The sequence below is a fragment of the Hermetia illucens genome, chromosome 4 (assembly GCF_905115235.1).
Source record: "Hermetia illucens chromosome 4, iHerIll2.2.curated.20191125, whole genome shotgun sequence".
Taxonomy (NCBI): domain Eukaryota; kingdom Metazoa; phylum Arthropoda; class Insecta; order Diptera; family Stratiomyidae; genus Hermetia; species Hermetia illucens.
Genome location: NC_051852.1, coordinates 60,992,075 through 61,016,523, shown reverse-complemented (window position 1 = coordinate 61,016,523; position 24,449 = coordinate 60,992,075). Strand labels below are relative to the sequence as shown.

General features: G+C 36.8%; 1 protein-coding gene across 3 annotated transcripts in view; it reads left to right on the top strand.

Moving 5' to 3' along the window:
* Window positions 1–24,449, top strand: part of LOC119654526 (serine/threonine-protein kinase SIK2-like) — a 175,575-nt gene that overhangs the window by 129,584 nt on the left and 21,542 nt on the right. For all 3 annotated transcript variants that reach the window (XM_038059967.1, XM_038059966.1, XM_038059970.1), the window contains exons 4-6: window positions 7,712–7,775; window positions 10,848–10,963; window positions 21,580–21,750. In XM_038059967.1, the coding sequence (XP_037915895.1) occupies window positions 7,712–7,775; window positions 10,848–10,963; window positions 21,580–21,750 (351 nt within the window). The remainder of the gene's footprint in view (window positions 1–7,711; window positions 7,776–10,847; window positions 10,964–21,579; window positions 21,751–24,449) is intronic.

Here is a 24,449-nt window from a genome sequence, read left to right as displayed (position 1 = left end):
TGCAGTGACAGCCAGACTGCATTGAGGGCATTGAGTAGTCCTTTGATCACCTCGAAAATCGTTCAGGAGTACAGAAACCGTTTGAACTCTATCTCTAGATTCAATACGGTGGACCTATTCTGGGTAACTTTTTATCGTGGCATAGAGGAAAATGAAATGTCGGATGCTTTTGCATAAGAAGGTTCAATCTCCCTCATGCCGGGACCGGAACCAGCAACCAGTAGCATTGGCTTAGGCTATCGTCAAAAACTGAGAAGAAGCTTCCGACATTGACAGTTGGCGGAGCCTAAATCCTGCTAGACACACCAAAATTTTCTTGTCAGAACCGAACATATCTGTTACATCATATGTGCCCCGCCTATGGACACATCAGGCATCATATCTTCGGTGCAGATTTTCTCCAGTTGCGAAGGATAGCATCACATTCACCATTCATTAATTTTTTCCATCAAATATAGGCATATGGAAAAGTCACAATTAATATTTTCTGAAATTGAATTTAAATTTTAGCAGATTGAGTGGGAACCTCTTAAGGTCATCCTATAATTATTTCGCGGTAACGTATTCGTTAGCTATAATATAATATAAAGCATGAAACTGAGAAGTTTGGTTAAAATACTACTGTTACAGTAGACGAAGCTGTCCCTTATGCGCAACTATACTGCAACCCAAGACTGTCATATTAAATACATAAACATTACGACCTACATATAAATCGAACAGCTATACGCTCAATTATTCGTGCGTAAGAAACACATAAAACATTTGATACCTGAACCTTCCGGCTTTCGACTTGTTTTATACTCTATGCAGAAGGTCTTGACTTCCCTATTCTTTTTAACTAATTGCAGGGTTTATGGCAATTGCGAATGTTGTATGGAGACATTGTGAAACACAACAGTTTTACACTGTTTTTAGTTACCAATAGCGGATAAGATTTAAGGGAATTTCCATCAGAAGTAATGTAATTTGAAATAATACCCGAAAGTAGTTTAAAACTTTCGCTATTACTTGATTTATTGGAAAACTGACAAGTGCTAGTTTTCTTGCGATACGTTATTTGACAAGAAAGTGATCCCTATCTCGTAGTATCATCTGCTTTATCGATGAGTGTGATAAGATTTTGTAGTATTTTCCGAACCTTATCTCGTCTCGAATTATCTGTTTTGTATTGAGCTTTTGGAGTGAAAAATGAGTTTATTCGCACAAAGACATGAACAGCCTAACAACAACTTAAGTGGTCTATTATAAGCAAATGTCATCACCTCTTCTATGACATTCAACCAATAACATAAACTGCTGATAGCGTTTGTCGCGGGTCACATGAAACTCAACTGATTTCTTGGCAAATCTCCACAAATTATGGCAAATCTTTCAGTCATTATTATGATTAAAGTCACCATAGCTCCTCACTCATTTTCTGAACCATGCAGATTTCCAGAACCCACCTTATTATCTATATATATCTTGCACGACAAACGCCAAGTAATATTCCTTCTAAATTAAACTAAACTGCTTTGCTTTTCATACTTTTTAATTTATATTCTAGGTTGTGTTCGAAATCCAACATTTTTGTTTATTAACTTTTCATTAAGCGCTTATATATATTTTGATTTCATAAGATCCAAATCAATTCAGATATAAGGAAAGCTTTTACATTATATGATTCATGAAATCATGGCATAATTTCCCATTCAACCAAGGTCGCAAATTTAAATACATGTATATGTATATGTTATTCATGTACATAGTATTATAATCGAAAGAATTCTAGTAAGTTTTATTCTGTGGACCTTGATCCGAGCATCGTGGAATTGTTCATAAATTATTATCAGGATTATGGGCACAATTTCTATTCATGGTCTTGCGTTTTTTTCCCATTTGAAGGGAAGCTAAGCCAATAACTGAACACAGTGGGGAAAGCATTCCTATCGCCAACGATTTGAGGCTAATTGTGAATTGTTTTTACGAGCACTTTGCGGTGTGATATTTTACACGCTTTCCATACCTCCCTGAGATTACGGTCTATAAGAAAAAGTGCTTGGCAGTTTCTTTTCAATACTTTTAATAAACCGAGTGCGAAGTTCTTATGATATTCATTCTGTAGTCAGAAAAAAATCATTTTAGTAGTTTTTTGTTGTTTACTAATTCGATAGAATATATCCTAAGAATCATCTTTCAAAGTCGAAGCGATTGACACCCAATTTGGTAGAAAGGTGGGAACTGTGAACGCTCACGCATACAGTGAATTACATCCTTTTACATCAAATTTCATCCATACATGCAAAAGGGGGGTGTAAAATTTTTTTTCATCAAATATAGTCATGTGGGGTATCAAATTAAAGGTCTCGATTAGTACTTTTCAAAGCCGATCTTAGTTTTGATATTCGTTGGAAGGGTGGGGAGCGCGGGGGGTTGAAAGTGATCACTTCTTTAAGGGGGCCATTCTCAGAAACTACCAAACCGAAAAATCTGAAAAAAATCAGGAGGCTGCCACTATATGGTGCCTGGGCTTCGAAATACCTTCCATGCCGATATCTGTTTAAATAAAGTTAATAATAGTATATTACTATAATTTTTTGTAATTGGTTAGAAACCCCCCTTAAGTTCATCCTAGTACCATGAAATGCAGTGATATAGGCTATATTATAGAGCATGATCTTACCAAGTTTGGTGGAAATCGCACTATTACTAAGAAAGTTATAATACCTCAAATTTGTTGCTTCTTTGAAAATTGGAGACTATGAATGTCAATATCACCCGAAAGTGGATACTCTCACATAATATATGGATATATTACGTGCTACGTACTAAGAAATACACAAAACCTTTCGTACCTGAAGCGTCCAGCTTCCGGTTTCCCGACTTGTTTTTGTTGCGGGCGGGGATAAACGTAACCCTTCTTTGTGGCGGCTTATTTTCAAATTAATATGAACGTATTAAATTTTTTTTACGTCAACGATTGGCTGACCACATACTTCGGTTACTTCATTGTCAAAGATCTACGGCCTTAAATCTTCTGGTATTTACCAACTTTGCTGCTAAATGATTTAATTCACGACATGTTATTTATACTGACTTTTCCAAAGCCTATGATACCATTTACCATAATATTCTTTTCTCCAAACTCCCTCTATTCAATTTTCTCCCTGAATCATCTTCTGGTTTTCCTCCTATTTTTCATACCGTTCTTGCAGAGTTGCTTTTCACGGTTACTCATTTCGTTCCTTCTCTTCTTCCTGTAGTGTTCTCCAAGGTACTATACTTGGCCCCCTACTCTTCCTACATTTTATCAATAATCTCGGCTCCACCGTCACCTGTCCGTTGGTTGTGTTCTCCTGTCCAGTTCCATGGAAGATATAAAGACTCAAAAACGTAGATGACAGGTTTTTTGGAAGAACCTATTTAGCCGACCAAGGCTTAAATGATTGTTGACAGATTAACTAGAAGCCGAGCCCAAAGCTGGTACTAAATTTAGCAAGGTTTTCATTGCCGATCTGTTGCCAACTGATGTCAACTTGTATGTCGCAGCTATGATGCTAGTTACTGATTTGATGCTAGATTTAGTGCTTAACATTAGGTCAATAATAATAATAATCGTTGACGCAACAATCCAATTGGATCATGGCCTTGAAGTTTGTTAGAGCACTTCATTCAAGAGTGTAACGTTATATTACAGGATTATTGTACCCTATAGGAGGCAATGTGATCAGCATTGTGCTCGCACGAGATTATTACCTTGGTTTGACTGAGGTACTCATTCAAAACTGAGCTGTCCCCAGTGAGGTTTGTACCGCGACCTTCCGTATGGCAACCTTGTGCTCTAACCACACAGCTATCCGGATGCAACACTGGATCAAGAGCAACTAAATTCCAGGAATAGGGTTTGGACATAACATATAAGACGGCCGCCGTTCTTACCAGGTGAAATATATGTAGTACAGTGAAGTGATTTAGTGCACAAAACGCGGCATCGAACCTAGGAGAACGTCGATTTTTTTGATTTTTTGAGCATCTCTCCAATCATAGCCGCTAACTGCAACTGGATGCAGAAAAAATTTAGAATCCTGTTAAGTTAATGCGATAAAACAGAAAGAAATTTACTGAAATGGATTGCTGCCGACCAAATACCGGTCAAGAATATACGGGGGCTAAGTAAGTGTAGACTGCAGTGAAGAAAAGGAAAAGTCCCAAACAGGCAGCTTCTTCAGATTTAGAGATCGAGATAGAATGAATACGATCATGATGATGAGATCAGCTGCTCGAGAGTAAGTCCAGGCGATGTTAAGTTAGGAGAATTGTAGCGCCCAATATATGTCTTGCTTTTAGGGAGAGAAAACCAAGGTTAATTGTTGTGACGGTCTGGTGATTTCCTTCCTTTCGAGCCAGGAAAAGAAAGAAGAATCGTCAGTGGCATTTAAAAATTTGATGTTGGCCATTTCAATTCAGATTGCATGCTTCCGGGCCATTCATTAATTCATTTCGCAAGAACACTTATTTTGCCAAAGCATTGTCGTGGCTGTAACACAACAAGCGTGAATGTAAGTCAATAAACTTGACTAGAAATTCACAACATCGAAATAAATTGTTTTAGACGACACAAATATAAAATTTCGGTCCAGGAAAGGTCGCTTGCGATAACATATCCGTATAAATAAAATAAATGGCTTCAGCTACTACGTCTATGGCTGCGAATATGGTAGTCAATTACTCTCCATTACTATTCACTATGTGTTGTTATTATGGTTACAATGATCAAATGTTTTGATTATTCAATTATGATAATGTTTCACGTTTTATTGCTGCAGAAATATTTCGAATGTATTGACCTGGGAGGAGGACAATTCATAATGAAAATATTTGTATGCAATTATGGTTATGTTTGAGAAAATTAGATGCAATACAACAGACATTAGTATGCCAGATTAATGGGGATATTTTTATTAATGTTTTCTTAATATGTGCCGCAACATCATTAGAATTTATTTTTGACTCCTTAGTGTCGAGAAAATATAACAACAAACCACAAAACTGGGCCTAACTATGTTCTGTCGCAAAGCCATTTGGGCAGGGAGTCAATTTCTCTACAGCCCTCAATTCGTATCACAATGTATCTGTATATATGAGTATTGGTTTTCATTTTACTGTCTTAAGTTTACCAATTGTGCTATTTTGCAGTAGAATATTTGTGGCGATATGCTCCTTATCTAGTTTTCACTGCTTACTTCAAAGCTCTCTTGGAATGGGGCTTCATTTTCGCTCATTACGCAGATTTTGCATAGCTCTTTCTCCGTAATTGAAGGTAACGTGCTTTCGTTGAATAGAGCCGTGATTTTTATTTTGTACTTTTTTTGATGATCGAGGTAGGTAGTTATTATTTCTAGGAAAAGATGTAAAAAACACTGCTGTGGTTATAGCCAGTATAGTAGTGCTGTGGTTATAGCCAGTATAGTAGCCAGTATAGTAGCCTCTCAATTGGAATTAATGAATGGCAAAATACGACAAGTTTAGCTGAATAGCGCGTGAATCATGGGATCCCTTTTCCATATAAGTTGAAGCGTGCGAATCTATTTTATTATGTGTACTATGTATATTGTAAATGCAGGTATGTTTTAGTATCTAAATATATTCTAAATATATTTTGAAGTTTGGAAATGTATGAAGAATTGTTTTGAATTCTTCGCTATGTATGTACGAAGACGTGCACAGAGAGTTGCTAACATAAGATGCATACAAAACCTTTCTACTAGAAGCGGCCAGCTTCTACTATTCTGACTTGTTTGCATCTGCTGTAGGTGAGCTATTTCACATTGGCTAATAATGTTGAACTCCTAGTATGAGGTTGACTATTATCAATGTAGTGCTTTCCAGATAATATTATTTGCGTAAACGGCTCTTTCAAAAATAGAGAGCAATTGAATTCTAAACTATGTACACACGGAACTGTGATGCACTGATCGTTCCTCACATAAGGGAACAGAAAACCTTTTATACCTGAAGCATTTACATACGAGTTGCTTCCGGTTTCCCTGTTTGTTTATATTTCGCTTATCTTACTGATAAAAAAATGTTCTATTGAGAAACAATTTCTTCGGCCGGTCAGGTATGAATAAACCAGCCTCACAGCCTCAACAGCTTTTGGATGCATAGCTGCTTCATTTTGATGTAATATTAATAATCCACGATACCTTAAAGTGCAATTAAATCACACGACCAGCACAAACTTAGATCTGTAAAACTGTGTTGTTCTGAGCATGGTGTCTTTTATACTGATTTATGTTGCTGTGACATTTTATGTAACTAGGAGGAAATTAAATGGACTTTTCGAGCAACTATGATATGATTATTAATTTCAATTGAATGGATAGCGGGATGGGACGTCTTTTCAGGTCTAGATTTCATATAGGGACTCAATCACGATTTGTCAGTTGAATACTTGCTAGCAAGGAGTCCGGTCTCACTTCAAGTTTTTAGACTAAGAGCTTTTATTTGATACTACAGCTACATTTGAAGAAACAAAATTTAAGCCACCTCTGCACTTGTATGGAGACTTCCACGAAATGTCAGGAACCTAGAAGTAAGTCTGGTCTTAAAACAAAGTCAATATCAATGTCATAGGTGCTATAGAAATAGAACGAAGTTTGATTTGCTTTTTATCGAAGTTGGTGTGGTATTCATTCAAGTATGACTGCTTGTTTCCATATCTATTTTGCCAATGGGTATTTGACCACTTGTCCCTATTTAGTGACAACAATGTTCTCATATAAAGACATCGGTGCCTCCTAATCATTTGTTATTCTCACCCTAACTTTTGAGCTTCCTTCTGGAATTATTTCAATGGAAAATTAACGTCGATCTGTATAAATCACTTTAGTTCGCGTCGTAAATTTTATGCGTTAATTGTTTCGGAAAATTTTTGCTAGAGTTTTCTGTGTCCTTATTTCTTGATAATTCTCAACTTCTGTCGATTACAGTAAAGTAATTTTGTGTATTTCCACGAATCAGTTATATGGTTGGATCGAAAACAGGAAAACGGCTTGACAATGGCTTTAGCGGACACGGGGTTTAGCAGCGGACCCGAAATGGACTTTCGAAGAAGTTTTTACAATTTCTTTGCTATCAGATCAAATTGCCTGTCCAATACCAATTGAGTTCCTTGTGAATTAGGATTGTCTGTCGACGATGGTGGCCCCTAAATTCTCTTACTTTTAGAATCATTATCAGAGTGTAAGAAACCTTTGAAGCAAATTATTTGGCTTTAGATTCACTGTTAGGATCTCTTTCTTTCATGAATGATTTGGTTATTGAATATGATATGTGAGGACCAAATTTAACGTTAGCTTGTTTGTTATTATATTCGAGAAAATTTCTACCATTGAAGGAAGAAGAACTTTGCAAGATGCGGCTTTTCTGAAATACATGAAAGGTATCCAGCTTCATCGAGTGCAATTGTTTTGAAAGTGTTTTGTAGGAGACCCCAACTGTCAAAAAGAGCCTAGAAACTTTGTGGGAGTTACCCTTAAAGCCTTTTGCTGGTATTATGTTATTTAGAAATTTCTTGTATTTAGCATATTACTAGTTTAGGCAAATATAAGTTTTACTAGATGACAAGTCTTTTATGCTTCGACAAATGTTATTTTTATTTATAATTTATACTCTGTTCTACTGATTTTGTGCCTCGTTAATTTGAATATATTTCCTTTGGTTTCAGGTTATGGAAACGAAAAATATGATTTATATAGTTTCTGAATATGCTAGTCAAGGAGAAATTTTTGGTAAGTATTAAATTCAATGTTCAAATATCCTTTAGTACGACCCGAACCAGCTACCGAACGGGACAAAGGCTAAAGAAGAAGAAGAGTATAGTAGTTGTTTAGTAGTATGAAAAATGTTCTGCAAAAAATTCATTTTATTTAATTTTACTTGAAATAATAAAACTTGTTGTTTCTTTTTCGTTGGTGTGGGTATTTATTCTTGCAAATACCGATATTTCGGGAACCACTTGTTCCCTTCATCAGTGCAAACAAGTTTGCTCATCTATAGACATTATATTCTATTTATACTACTCTATATTATAATTACGTCTAAAAACTTATATCTAGGTCCTGAAAAAGAAAATAAATATTTAATTTAACTACCTAATAGCTAATGTATCTTAAAACTTATATCTAGGTCCTGAAAAAGAATATTTAATTCACTTCCTAATAGCTAATTTATCAATCCTAAAACAAGACGAGATTATTTTACTTTTCTAAACAATGGGGAATAGCAATTACCCAAATCTGAGTTCAACCTAGTGTCAACCGGTTGTTTGTTGATGAACCAGCTTTCGTAAGCATCCAGTTGGTTAGTCTTTCTTACTTGCTTTAGGACTTTCAAGTCATCAGCGCTTACTTTATGGCCGCATTCGACCATATGTTTTGCCACCATAGATTTAGTGGGTTTTCGGGAGTGCTTTACAGCCAGCTCTGCCTCCTTCATGTGCTCCCTAAATCTAGTGGTTGCCAATCTTTTTGTCTGCCCGATATATACCTTCGGGCAATCCGAGCAGGCGATTTTATAGATGCCGCTCATCTCTTCCACCGTTTTTGGATCTTTTTCCCCCGCCAGCTGGGTTTTTAGCTGGTAGATACGGCTTGATCCTACCAGCTGTATGTCAAACCTTTTTAATGTCCTTTGTATGTGTTTGGACAAGTTTGAGAAGGTGACACTTGATCTTTTCTGAGCAGTTAAGGTTGATTGTTGGCTATAGAGTGTAGTAAGATTACTACGTTCTAACCTTCGGGTGTGTTTCTTAATCATTGTTTCTATGGTGGCGCTGGGGTACCCGTTCTTCATAGCCGTGTCCAAGATATAGAGTTTTTCGCTCAGGTAGTCTTCCTCAGTGAGCGGGATTGTTAAGAGGCGGTGGATCATGGTGCCATAAGCAGCCATTTTGTGTTGGTAGCTGTGGAACGAAGTGGCCGGGATGGTGCGTTGAGTGCTGGTCGGTTTCCTGAAAATAGAAAAGGTAACTTGTCCATTTTGACGTTTGATTGTCAAATCTAGGAAAGCCAATTGATTATTTGCTTCAATCTCATGGCTGAAGGTTATTTTAGGGTGCAGCGTGTTGATTTTATCCAGCATATTTTGGATATTTGTGTCTGGGATCACTGCCAAAATGTCGTCCACGTACCTGAACCATTTATTTGGCAATAATCCATCCTCCTCCATTTTTTCCTCTAGTGATGCCATGAAAATTTCACTAAGGAGTGGGGAGAGGGGATTGCCCATCGCTACACCTGAGGTCGTTTTGAAATATTTACCCCTGAAAGTGAAATAGTTCTCACTCATGCAGAGGGAAGCCAACCTCGCATATTGTTTGGCCTTTTTCCTCCATTCTGGGGTCGAGCCAAACCGTAATAGCCACTCTTCAAATTTTGTTATGGCTTCTCTTACAGGCGTGCTTGGGAATAGAGCTTTGACGTCAAATGACACTAGTCGTTCATTATCCGCCAAAGTCCCCACTGCACTCAATCTCTCAATCAATTCTTTTGAGTTTTTTACGGACGACATTTTGGCAGTGATCCCAGACACAAATATCCAAAATATGCTGGATAAAATCAACACGCTGCACCCTAAAATAACCTTCAGCCATGAGATTGAAGCAAATAATCAATTGGCTTTCCTAGATTTGACAATCAAACGTCAAAATGGACAAGTTACCTTTTCTATTTTCAGGAAACCGACCAGCACTCAACGCACCATCCCGGCCACTTCGTTCCACAGCTACCAACACAAAATGGCTGCTTATGGCACCATGATCCACCGCCTCTTAACAATCCCGCTCACTGAGGAAGACTACCTGAGCGAAAAACTCTATATCTTGGACACGGCTATGAAGAACGGGTACCCCAGCGCCACCATAGAAACAATGATTAAGAAACACACCCGAAGGTTAGAACGTAGTAATCTTACTACACTCTATAGCCAACAATCAACCTTAACTGCTCAGAAAAGATCAAGTGTCACCTTCTCAAACTTGTCCAAACACATACAAAGGACATTAAAAAGGTTTGACATACAGCTGGTAGGATCAAGCCGTATCTACCAGCTAAAAACCCAGCTGGCGGGGGAAAAAGATCCAAAAACGGTGGAAGAGATGAGCGGCATCTATAAAATCGCCTGCTCGGATTGCCCGAAGGTATATATCGGGCAGACAAAAAGATTGGCAACCACTAGATTTAGGGAGCACATGAAGGAGGCAGAGCTGGCTGTAAAGCACTCCCGAAAACCCACTAAATCTATGGTGGCAAAACATATGGTCGAATGCGGCCATAAAGTAAGCGCTGATGACTTGAAAGTCCTAAAGCAAGTAAGAAAGACTAACCAACTGGATGCTTACGAAAGCTGGTTCATCAACAAACAACCGGTTGACACTAGGTTGAACTCAGATTTGGGTAATTGCTATTCCCCATTGTTTAGAAAAGTAAAATAATCTCGTCTTGTTTTAGGATTGATAAATTAGCTATTAGGAAGTGAATTAAATATTCTTTTTCAGGACCTAGATATAAGTTTTAAGATACATTAGCTATTAGGTAGTTAAATTAAATATTTATTTTCTTTTTCAGGACCTAGATATAAGTTTTTAGACGTAATTATAATATAGAGTAGTATAAATAGAATATAATGTCTATAGATGAGCAAACTTGTTTGCACTGATGAAGGGAACAAGTGGTTCCCGAAATATCGGTATTTGCAAGAATAAATACCCACACCAACGAAAAAGAAACAACAAGTTTTATTATTTCAATTAATTAATCGTTGGAAACACCGCATAATTTCACTCTGATTAATTTTACTTGCAGATTTCATTGCCAAGTACGGTCGCATGCCTGAGCGGGATGCCCGTTTTAAATTTTGGCAAATTTTATCGGCTGTGGAATATTGTCATAATCGTGGTATTGTTCACCGTGATTTAAAAGTAAGTTCAATATAGACAATTTTTAGAATTTCAAGATATATATATAAATAATCTGGAGATCTACAAACTTAATCTTTTATCAATGAATTTCCTAACGGAAAAGCAAAAATTGTTCTCCTAATACCATTCTTATACTTTGATTATTCTCTAGCTTGCACAAAAATTTTCTATTGTAAAAAGGTGACAGCCTCTCTATAGAAATTTTTAGTAGCCTTTTTTCCAGAAATGTTTAGCAATAATTTCATTCAGTTTTTTTACTGGGCACACAGTTCTTTAAAATAAACTTAGACACTTAATTGTTTAGTGTGATTATTGGAATTGAGACACTGGGTTTTCCCTGGTTTAAAGTTCAAATACGCAAATAATAAATATTGATATCGCAACACCTACATCACTACCAATTATATTCATATTGTTTATCTACGAATATTTCAGAACGGTTGCTTTAAAATTCGTGGAAATAAACAGTCATGGATTGTCAAGAGATATACATATATGCGTAGGAATTACCTCTTACGTAGGTACTTATACTCATACATATATTTGGCTGCTCTCAGAGTCTAGATTAATTTCAGTTGCATTGTTTTAAATTTTTAATGAAGCCAGTCCGAAGAAATAGTGAATATCATAATTCTGTGATAGATACAGAGTATAGATAAATCAAAACCAGATTTGGAAGTTATGAATAGTTAGAGACAGGAAGCTTTCGAATTCGTATGTTTTTTAATTAGTATCCTAAAGTTATTCTACATTGAAAACTAGTAATATTACTCCTCACAGTTTCTTAAGAAAGTTCTACTGATGGGTTTCAATAGGATGTTACTGGACTCGAAGAATATATTAACAATTTTGTATACAAATACAAACGATTGTAGGAATTCCTCTGAAACCAAATGCACACTACTTTTCAGTGTGTGGAACCCTATTAATAGAATCTTCATGGTGATGTTATTGATGCTGATGTTGATAGTGATGATACACGACAAACATCATCCATGACCTCAACCGTGCTGAATGTGCTGTTGACGAAAGTTAAAATAAATCGGATGTAAGGAACGGAGATATTGAAAACACCACATGCTTTTTCTTCCATTTGGCATTAAAACGCTTGGGACGTGAGCCGGCTGCGATAATTTCGGAAAATTCATTTTCTATTTTTGAAATTTCAGCATATAAACATGGGGATGAAGTGGTATAAACATTAGAAAAAAATATAAATGAAATGTTGTTAAGAGATTTGAAAATTTTCAGATTGTTTCGACTTTTAAAATGTTTGGAAGTGGAAATTTTTAGATTGAAAGTTGCGGAGGAGGAATGTACATTTGAGGATTTGAAGTCCAGTTAATGGTGGGAGGCTTAGATTTCCTGACCCACGCTGCTTTCAAATGACTGATGTATTTCTTGAAGGCGAAGAAATAAATTAGAAAATGAAATGTGCTTTCTGAGAATGCCATCAGTCGGGGAAAAGACTGTATGGCATCCCACTGTTATGACGTCAAAATCTGATTCGCGAATATTTTCTTAAATAGTCTTTTGTTTGCTAGATTGTCTTCATCTTCCCTTTTTCGGGGCGTTTCCCTCGAAGTTCTATCCAAGGTAACAACAGTGCAAAACGTGTCAAGTGATCCCATGCGTACCGCCGTTCATATGGATTCACTTTACATATAGAATGATGACGTACACGTCTGAGAGAGAGTGCAATACATTCACGTGAAATATAAAATTTTGACCTTCTATAACTTTGTTTAGTTAGTTAATGGTATTATACCATTATTAACTGTATTTGAGCAGATATCGGAACAAGATGTATTCTGAGGCCTAAATTTTGTATAGACTTACCGTTATGTTTTCAGATTTTTTGGTTAGATAGGTTCTGAGAACGAAACTATTTCACTCTGTGGGGTTCACATTTTGAGCCCTCACCCCCTATATTTCACGCAATAACAAAAATAAAAACAATTCAAAAAGTATTAATTGACCACCATAAATGATAATATAAGACCGAATTCTGGGAATCAATTATAATTTACAAAGGTATAAAAGGTTAAAATTTTGTATTCCAAGTGAATTCGTTTTCCTTTTTGGATCTTTTTAGTTATTTGTATATATCACTATCAATTAGTCGAGACAGACCTATGCATATGTATATGTTAATGAAGTTTGTGGGTAATGCCCCATCCAGATGGATACATATATATATATCTACGTTGGTACTATTGCCAATCAAACTTTATACATATATATGTTGCTTTGGTGCATGGAGCAAAGCGGAAATATATAGATACGTGCTATCAATTTAGATAGGTAATTGCGTATATACATATGTATGTGGTAATAGGCTGAAAGCTTGAAAATATATGAAGAAATCTTTTGAATTTTGAACTATGTAGGAAAAGAAAAACGTGCATAGAAAGTTCCTCAAATAAGATGAACACAACACCTTTAACACAGACCTGAAGTGCCCAGCTTCCGGAACGATAGACAGCGACAACGCAAACGACACTGCGGTAAATCTTGGAGCTGAGAGGCTCGTTGATGAGTTGATCAGAAAGGATGCTAGTTGCGAAGCATCACTTCACCCAGGTTGCGGCTGAAAGAAGCGATTTGAGTTAAATAATTCGCTCAGTTTTGAAAACGGTGATGGTACCGTATTGGGGTTGGCCGTCAGAAAGTGTGTTTTATTCTTCTTTTGAGAAATTGCTTGGATTAACTTTGTTGTGAGATACTAGAACTTCTTTGGTGATGGTAAAGGGAATTGCTTGAAATGTGGTGGGTGGGTGAACACATTCTGTCGGAATTCGAAGTTGAAGTTATATGGGATTTCGGATTAAGGTGTTAGCAGTAATACTATTTCTTTTATTTAGGTAGAAAAACATTTACATTGTTTCATATTTTAATTCGTATGGTTTAGTCAATAAAATGAAAAGAGACAAGCGCAAAAGATATGAAAGTTAGTGTTTAGTCATGACTAATTATTATAAGCTTTGCTTATATATATTTTCTCCATAACTCTTTTTCCAACTTCAACCTGTCTTTCCTGTTTTCTAATAAATTTGAGAAAGTATTGTCTGTTTGTTTAGATGTCACATATATATATGTCTGAGGGAATGCGAATGCCTTTTGTATACGTATAGGCCTGCTTCTATCAAACCGCCAATCATTTCATAGCATAGGACTAAAAAATTAGTACCAACTTTCTCAATCACAGCATCACACCTGACAGAAGAAATTTCCCAGGCAAAAAGCGGGATTCTTTGGTATTTTAAGTTAATGCGACATAATTTGGAGAGCACTCAGTCTAGAAACGCCTGCAGTGCGGAACGGCAGATTTGCTGTCATGCACCTACCACAATAGAAACAAAGGGTTCTTTCTACTTTGCATTCGACTCTAAACAGTTCACAACATGCTCGTAATTACTTAGAGATGATAATTTCCTACATCAAAAATGAATTGTAAGACTAGTTTGACTTCGTCATTAACACCTGTTTGCATAGAAGAGTGTTTCTTTCTGCGTTCAAGTCCTACCCAATCCTTTCACTAGCAGCCCTTTTTACAATCTCTCATTAAACTTCTGTAATGATATTCAGTCTTCTCCATAACTCGACACTGATTCTATCCCTCTGCAATCTCGTAAGCTCCACGTGGTAAGTTTATAAAACTGCTCTACGTTTCACCTTATTTGGAAAACATATTTGTAGGTAGGTTTGTTTGTACTTTTCACTCTTCTACCTACCGGCTACGTACTCTGCATTCTCGTTAATGCAAGATGAGTGAACAAACCGGTTGGATGGACAGAGAAGTCATTAAGTTGCTTTCCCCACTTAACAATGACTGTGGAAGGAAGAAAGGAGAAAACTGGACGAAAACCAACAGTGACTAGTATGGTCCTTCATTCTTACTACCGGCTAGCACAAATACATGAAATTGTCTTAAGGAGAAAATTATGATTCTCATTATAATAAATCATAAAATACTACCGGGTTGAATGGCCCATCAAGAAGTTGAGGGTTGGTAAGTACTTCGCAATGAGAACAAAACTGTGAGAAAAAGGGAAGAGACGAAATTTATAAAAGTTGAGCTTTTGTTTGTGAAGAATGTTTTGTTCCTTTTAATAGGCAAATTGCATTTTCTTCAATTTAGGAAAGAATGGTTGCAAAGATTTTTCCTTCATACAGACGCTAGTATTTTCGTTAGCATCGTGATGTTGTATAGGGCAAGGGCCGGCTAAAAATAAAGAAAGTACAGAAAGGTTTGTAATTGCTGCTAATAATACCAACCCGTTTAAAGAGGGACAGAAATATGTGCATGTTCTCCAACGGATAATGAATTGGAAGCGGTTTTCACTCGATGGTGTTTGTTACTTTAACAAGTAAATTTGGTAATGAACTTAATACCATTATGTACATATATACATAATTTTATGGAAATTTTTTCCAGCCATGCAGTGTAACCTATATATCATATAATTGTGCTGTGAAAAGTCTAGTCACGGACAGGTTGTTGATGGTTTCTGTATTTTCTACAGTTGTTGCAAACCCCTATGTGAAACGTAGCGCAAACTCACTTATACGCTATCATTGTCGGCTCCTGGTAATGCGCTTCAAATTACTCCATAATTTGCTAAGGAGCCTTGGAGTTATTCTCCATTGTTCTGTATCAGGTAGGTGTATGGCAACCTTCCCAGCGGCCATCCTGGAGAAGACGGTTCCATTGCATGTCAAAATTTGCAATGGAATGTTCGCCCTTTCTTAATGGGTGACCTACCCTCTACTAGTTGCGCCTTCTGATCAACATGTCCACGGGTATCTGGTTGGTATTCTAACGAAATTCTTCGCATATTATTACCTCGGGCCAGAAAAACGATTCCTGATATTCATTTAAGGGCATCGTCAGGCTAGGTATTGGAATACGCCTTCGATCTAGCACTAATATCGAAGTTCAGAAGTACTAAAGAATACCTTTCGTGTGACCTCCGACACTGCTTTTACCCCTCTTTATATTCCACCTAATCTTTCATCTACTTAAAAGTATTTTTTTGTAGATAGAAAATTAGGCCATGCACCTGAAGTAGCTTGATTAAAAAATTGGATTCCGGCCACGTACGAAGATGCTATATGTGACTGACTCAAGTAGGATCGCTATAGTTATTTCGCTACGACGACTCCTCTAATAAGCCTGCCAACCACGTTCTGTTCGGCCTGTCAGTTACGTCTAAAGAGTTCGCAGTTGTCCGGCGGTCGTCACGTGGACGGGATGCAGTTGATCCGTCAGTTTTGACTGTTGAGGCGGCTGGTGATCGAATTAAAAAATGATTCGGCAACCGGCCAGATATGTTTGTTTAGGCTATGAATGAGAATTCATGTTGATTTGTAAGGTTTCATTTGTAAAAGAAAACCTTATTAAAATCGGTTCAGTATCTGTCTGTCTGTCACACGCACTTTTCTCAGAAACAGCTATACCGATCGATAAAAAATTTGGTGCAAAGATGGAGACTGTGAACGCCCACACATCCCACACATGCGGTGGGTTACATCTTTCTACGATGAGTTTAAAGGGGGAGGGGGGCGCTTCATACATGCAAAAGGGGGGTGTAATTATTTTTTCATGTTGGGTATAACATGAAAGATCTCGCTTAGTACTTGCCAAGTCGGCCTTAGTTTTCACATGTATTGGAGAGGTGCGGAGCTGGAAGGTGATCATTTCTTTAACGGAACCATTCTCAGAAACTATCCAACCCAAAAATCTGCAAAAATCATGAAGCTATCTTTACTCGGTGTGTAGACCTCAAAATACGTTTCGTGCCGATATCAATTCAAATTAAGTTAATAATACAACAATAATTATTGGAAATATCATTTTAATCTTTCTATTTTTACACAGAGGCTCTTTTTGAAAGTAATATCTCGAAGGTGACCTCCATTCTGGTCAATACATTGTTCAGCGTGCCCCTGTCGATGATAACAATGGCAGCAGTCTTCAGCATACCTAAGGTCTTCGAATAATTAGTATACACCAAGGATTTGAAATATCCCCATTAAAAAAATCACAGCGTGCCGGCCATTCAAGATCACCCCTCGAACAGATAAGACATTCAGGAGAATGTTCGCGCAGGAGAGGCATTGATGTTCGTGCCGTGTGAACTGTGGCGCCATCTTGTTGGAACCACACATCTCTCAGATTCATTTGTTCAAGTTTAGGAAGGAAAAATTCTTCAATCATTTGGATGTAACGGTCAGAAGTAAATGTAATTGCCTTGTCACTTTCGCCAAAAAACTAGGGTCCAATAATGCCAGCTGTCACACATTCTACAGGAGGGTTCGTGGCACTCCAATATCGCATGCTCTGTTTATTAACGCATCCTGAAAAAATGTGCCTCATCGCTAAGGAAGACATAGGCTTCACAAGCCCTTTTTCGTGAATCGAAATCGCGTGTATTAAGTTTTTGCACTAATGTTACTTTGTATGGATGCAATTTTAGTTTTTCGTGAAGAATTCGTCTTACTCTGCGATTAGGAATCCTAAGAGCAACTGAATGTTTGCATGCAGATCACTTTGGGAATTTCAAAATCGTCTTCCGTACCTTCTCGACGTTCTCTGAACGGTGGTGGTTTTTGAGGGCCCTTTTTTACACACAATGCCAGTATCCATGAACGTAGCCACCCACTGAACAATCGATTTTCGATCAAGAACAGGACCTGCACGGACCTAAATGCACGCTAAGTTGCAATATTCGAACGTTTGTTAGAAAACTAAGTCGCCATGGCGAATGCACCCTCTCCTCTTTTCAATTGCATGGTCATTTCTAAACTAGCCGTACAGAAAACAGCAGGCTGCGCCCTTTTGAATACGCACACGTCCACTTTTATAACATTAATGGCCGTTGTGTGGCACGCAGTTCAAATAAGAAAGTTCTCACGCTGCACCTTGTAGTATATACAGTATGCAAAATTCGTATTCGTACACCCATTTTTTTACCTATTATTTGTTATTTTTAAGTCAAATATAACATTAAGAGATAAATAAATTGTATATTATTATAGCAAATGAAGAGGTTAATTCATGTACATAATAGCAAGTATAAAATATATTTTAAACTTAACAATAAAAACAGTAATTCATATAAAACTCAAAACAAAATTCGTATTCGTACACCTACAGACTTCAAAAAATGTGCTAGAAATATAGTGTTAGTACTTCGTGGGAAATCCTTTTTATTTTATTATTGCTCTAAGCCTATTTGGCATTGATTGAACTAATTTTTGGGTTAAGTTTGGTGAAATATTTTGCCATTCGGTCTGCAAGGCAGTTTTCAGGTCTTCTTTATTCCTAATACTGTAATTTTTTAGATTCTTCTTGAAAATAGACCATAAATTTTCTATTGGGTTAACGTCAGGACTCTGTGGAGGCGTGTTTAAACACTTTCGACAATTGTAAAGTAGCCAAAGCCGCGTGTGAACTGCCGTATGCTTCGGATCATTGTCCTGTTGAAATATATACTTCCTACGAATTCCTAAATTTTGTGCACTCTGATGTATGATAAATTAGTTTTAAGAATTTGCACATATTGCTTCGCGTTCATTATTCCATCAATAAAATGCAAGTTTCCAACACCAGAAACTGCAAAACATCCCCAAATCATCAACGAACCACCTCCATGCTTAAATGTAGGAAGCATGTTTTTTGGATATAGCCTCGTATTTTTTTCTCGCCATATACGAACCCGTCCGTCCGACAACTTTAGATTAATTTTGCACTCGTCTGAAAAAATTACTCGTTTCCAATAACGAAAATCCTTGTTTAAATATCTTTTTGCAAAGTTTAACCGTTTTCTTCTATTGACATTATTGATAAATGGCTTAGAAGCGGGAGTCCGGCTCTGTATACCGAATCTACGCAAATAATTCCGAACACTTTGGGGTGTAATTTTAATTTGGAACTGGTTTTGCAAAAGTCCTGCTAATTTCACTGCACTTATCGTGTTATCCTGTCGAACAACACGCCGAACAAAGGATTGGTGTCTCCTTGATAAAATTAATCTGTTTCCATTTCTTTTTTTCTTCTCGATTCTACCAGACGAATTGTAAATCTTTACTACAGATTGAATTGTCGAGTGACTCCTATGCATAATTTTTGCAATTTGTCTCATGGTAAATCCTCCTTGTATAGCTGTATCACTATCTTACGATCACTGTTCGAAAATTCACTACCTTTTCGACTCATTTGGAAAATTTGTTAAAGAATTAACTCTTTATTTGTAATTCCCAAAACACTTTAGCTCGAACTGTCAACCACACTTTTTCAAGAATTTACCATTAGAATTTTACAGTGCAAAATGATTAATATCATACAGGGATTGAGTTCAAGCCGCTAGTCGGGGTGTACGAATACGAATTTTGCTTCGATTGAATTTGGAAATTGTTCTCTTGAACAAACGGATGTAAATAAAATTTAAGATTAATGTTCTATAACAACTTCATACATATTTATGTAAAAAATTGTTATATAAGATTGAACGAATTTTCTATCATTTCTCAGAAATAACCCAAAAACCCGCAAAATATAGGGTGTACGAATACGAATTTTGCATACTGTATATGTTTTTGCGAAATTGGCTATAAACCTTCCTTAAGAGAGAGAGAGAGAGTCATAAAAATTGAAGTAATGTACAGTATAGTGTGAAGCATGGTATTCCCAATTTACAGTTCGAAATTATATTTTCCGTGTAAATTCACTGGAACTAAACTAGATATTAAAATCAAGCTAAAGTGAGTAGCCTGACATGGTAAGTATACATATATATTACGGGCCATGTGCAAATGGGATATTGGTACAGTCAAATATAAATAATTACATAAGAAATAAACAGAACCTTTCATACCTGAAGCATCGATCTTCCGGTTTTCGGCTTGTTTATAAATGCTCAGGTACAATATCTCGTATTTGCATTTGAACGCCATCCACTACCAGAGTTGAACTAATTATGCCGTTTGGCTTGCCGGTACGCGGATGGTGCTTTCAGTTTAACTGACGGCCGGGTGCACTGCGGGTTCTTTCGGAATAACTGACAGACCGAACTAAATATGGATGGCAGGTTATAGACGGATAAGATTATTTGCACGTGGTAAGAAAATGTTTGAATTCGTCTTGGACCGAGTTTGTATGAGCAAAGAAATAATATGACTGCTCATTGCTCCAGCTAGGTCAATTTTTAAGGTTTTGTGTGAAACAAAACCTTATTAGAATCGAGACGGTGTCTGTCTGTCTGTCTGTCCGTCTGTCCGTCTGTCTGTCTGTCTGTCTGTCTGTCTGTCTGTCTGTCTGTCACACCCGATTTATTCGGAAACGGCTGGACCGAGTGTCACGAAAATTGGTGAGAGTATGTAATCTGGTGATCCCTTTACATGCAGTAAGTGGCGCCATCTTGTGTTAAGTTTAAGGGGGGCTCCCCATACATGTGAATGGAGGGTGCAAATTTTTTTTTCACAGAATGTAGCCATGTGGGGTATCAAATGAAAGGTCTCAATTAGTACTTTTTGAAACTGGTGCAATATTTGATATTGGGTGAAACGTAGGGGAGAGAGGGCTCAAAATATGACCCCCAAAAAGTGTAACAGGTCTCGTTCTCAGAACCTATCCAACCGAAAAATCTGAAAAAAATCACAGTGGCGGATCTTTACGAAATCTAGGCCTCAAAATATATCCGGTTCCGATATCTGCACAAATAAAGTTAATAATAGTATATTTCCACATTTTAGAAATTTACCCGGCACCCCTCTTATTTTCATCCCAGAAGTACAAAATTCGGCATGCGTATAATGAAGAACATAATGCACAATTTGGTCAAGTTTGAAGAAAATCCAATTATCATTAACAAAGTTATAGGAGGTGAAACTTTACAATTTTTTGTGAATTTCGTGCACTCTACAACCTGCATGACGTCATCATCACATATCAATTTGTCAATACCACAACGAAATAAGTTCTTGTGAATTGGGTCGCAGAGAATTATTTTGTTTTAGTTTTTTTAGTTATTTGCCAGCCAGACATGTGTGCATGTAGGTATATAATATATGCGTGCTAATGAACTTTGCGGGTAGTGCCTAATTCAAATAGATATAAGAAGTATATCCGAAATATGGGTACGATCAATTTATATACGTGCATATATGTACAGTATTCGGAAATAGGCAGTTTGTTTGTTTAGGGTGAGCGTAATATTTATGGCTGTAATATGTAGGTATGTCTCGTAGTTTGGAAAAATATGAAGGATTATGTTGGATTTGTAGCTAAATACGGATAGAAAAATATGCGTTGAAATTTCTTACATAAGATGAACACAAAACCTTTATATCCGAAGCGCGAGCTTCCGGTATTCCGACTTGTTTTAGAAGGATTTGACCCTGAAAACTTGTAAGGTGAAAGTCGTAAAAGTACCAATTTGGATCATTGAACAGGAGAGTGGTTTTTCTGAAAAGAAATCTTCTCCAATGAAGTTCATTTTTATTTGAATAGTTCAAAGTAACTACACAAAATCTGTTTTTTTTTTTCATTTGCCAAACGGAAATATAACTTCTGTTGACTAACAGATTTTCTTTCTTTGCTTTTCTATTTGCAGGCAGAAAACCTACTCTTAGACTCTAATATGAATATCAAAATAGCAGATTTTGGATTTTCGAATATGTACAAGCGTGGGGAACTGCTTGCCACATGGTGTGGTTCCCCGCCGTACGCTGCACCAGAAGTTTTCGAAGGCAAGAAGTATACAGGTCCGGAAATTGACGTTTGGGTAAGTTCAGATACTTATAATTAAAAAGTTTGTCAGGCCTAGAATTAAAATGGCATATACAATGTGTTTGGGCCAGCGGCAATTTTTAATTTTAAGAAGAGGCCTCTTACTTTTTCACTGCATGAAGCCGAGTAGGTTTGCTAGACAACAAGTTTGGAAGTAGAAGCATGTGTTAATAATTACTTCCACGCTTGTTTAAAAAAATAATTTGCGTTTACCACTTCCATCGCCAACTGTCTGGAATTGACGTCGATTGGCGGTGTCAACATACACATACACGATTTCATTTCGATTTTATTCAAATGACGTCAAATGTGAAAATTTATTTATACGGCTTTTAGAGAAATTACGGAAGAAGAAAAGTGGGGGAAAGTGAGAGCAATGGTAAGAATTTTCCATTAAATCAGACAGCTTGTGACGTGAGTGCACACTTTATATATTATCTTGTCGGGGGAGTTGGTTAGTGTTCTGGATAACATGTTTTTTTTCAATTTTTAGTTGAACGTTATTTGAATAGCAAGTATCTTTATTGCACTGCATTTCAATCACATTTCAACATCCTCTGTTTATCATTTTATCAGGATGTAGTTTTCTTTATCCAGAGAAAATTGCCAATTAAAAATTAACTAACACGTTCACTCTGAAAAGCGAAAATCGCTTTTAGTATACTTTCTGAAAAAGTGAAGTGGCAATTGGAGGATTTCTTTACAGCAACTGGTTGTGCGTAAACATGACGAAATGTAAGAGAAGCAATGAAAGAAAATTCTGGCAAATTCCAACTAAAGTTGCCATCCTAAATGATCTTTCATTGATGTAAATATTTTAACCTAGTTATCATGGTATCATTCCGAGAATCCTATCACATAAATTTAACCTTGCAACGTGAAAGCCAGATGTAATCGATTTCTCACTTAACATACATAAGTAAACACATTTGTTATTGTTCGATTGTGTTGGCAAAATTTCAGAATTCGCAAGTTTAACATTACTCGTGCGAAAAATCTTTAGAATGTTCATTTCCTGTGCGTGCGTTTATTCAAATTAATTAGGAGGAGGAATTATTTCTCGATTTAATTTTGGCGTTGAGTTGATGTTTATGGGGAGTTATTCACGTTTTTTTTTTTGTGTATTTCACTTATAAGCTGGCGTACGGTTTATTTCGAAATTTAGTTGGGCCTTTTGACTAGTGAAACTGATTGCCCCTATGCATATTTTAGCTCAATTCGGTTTCTTTCTTTTCTAAGTGAATTCCTATCGACTATTTCCTTAATTCGTCCCTTTTTCATTTACACCGATCCTGTGAAGCCAATCGACATCGATTTTGAGCTACAGACGAAGTGAGTCCCTACATAATTAGTTTACATTTTGTCCTTTTGTTGTATTATGCGATTTGTGACATTTGCGGTATAAGTACAAAACTGTAGTTAAGGGTGTGAGAGGCAAGGGCGTAGAACTTTTACTACAAGATTCTCAATTGTTTTATCCAAATGTGATTATCAAGGATTTACATGAACATTTTTACCTTATCAGATTTCAAACGTGTTAGTCTCGTGTTTGAATACAACAATTGCAAAGCTATCAGTAACTCAAAAGCCTAACATCCTGGAATGTCAGGAGAGACGTAAGTATAGGCCCGGTTAAATTGTATGCCAGGCAAGCCGAAATAATGTTCGAATTTGAACGACGTGTAGAAATACCTCCGTCAACACCAATTGTATCAGAAACATTTGATAAACGCAGATAGAAGTATATAGCCTAATTTCAGTGTGAAAGGGTGTATTCTTCTCCACAAAATAGCCTCAACATATTTTGCTGAAACCCCAATGTGAATTGCTTTCCAATTGTCAAACAAACAATTACAATAACCAATCGTTGTTTTGAGTTTTTTAACTCATTTAAATTGAGTCTAAAGCAGTCCTTATATTTTCATATGTAATTGCACCTAATGTGTAATACACACATCTGAATATCCTTCAGTAGTCACATTATGGCGCTTCGTAAAAATAATTCACGCCTTAAAGCATTACGTTCAGACTTTTTTGTGTTCTACTTTCTCACGCTTCCATCCTTTTAGAGTAGAGGTAGCCCGCTTACCATCTTGCCCGTACTTTCGTGAGAAGCCTTTGCGTAATATCTTTCCGCCGTGACGTAAAACGGTGAGGAAATGTTTAATGGTGGAGAATAAGAAATATATATCCAATAACGAGCAACGTTTGTTTCCTTTCTTTCAATATTTCGGCGAAAATGTCTTTGAATTCTCCAAAGCAAAAGTTCAACTGGGGAATGTAGAAATTCCCTTTCTTCTAAAATGAGTCGTGTCTGGTCCGTTCTGACGGGTGGGTTGCATGTAAACGGGGGTAGTACCTACATTATTGGCGCAGATAAAATTCTTTCTTTCCACATCCAAAACCGGCAGTTGTAAGTATTGTAAAGTATTTTGTTTTCACATTACACATTACAAGGGGGTAGACAGAGATGGGTGACTGTATTTAGGAATCGGGATAGCCGAGTTCGGAACAGGAGTATTTTTCATAATGCTTCATGATTTGAGCTGTGAGCAGGAAAACTGTTATTGGGTTTCATTTCTGCTATTCCCTGAACAAGTAAGAAGATGCTTCGTGAACTTTGCAGATGTCCTGCTGAATAGGATTCCTCGAAAATTGAATATTGAACTAGATGGATGAATTGCGAAAGCGAAA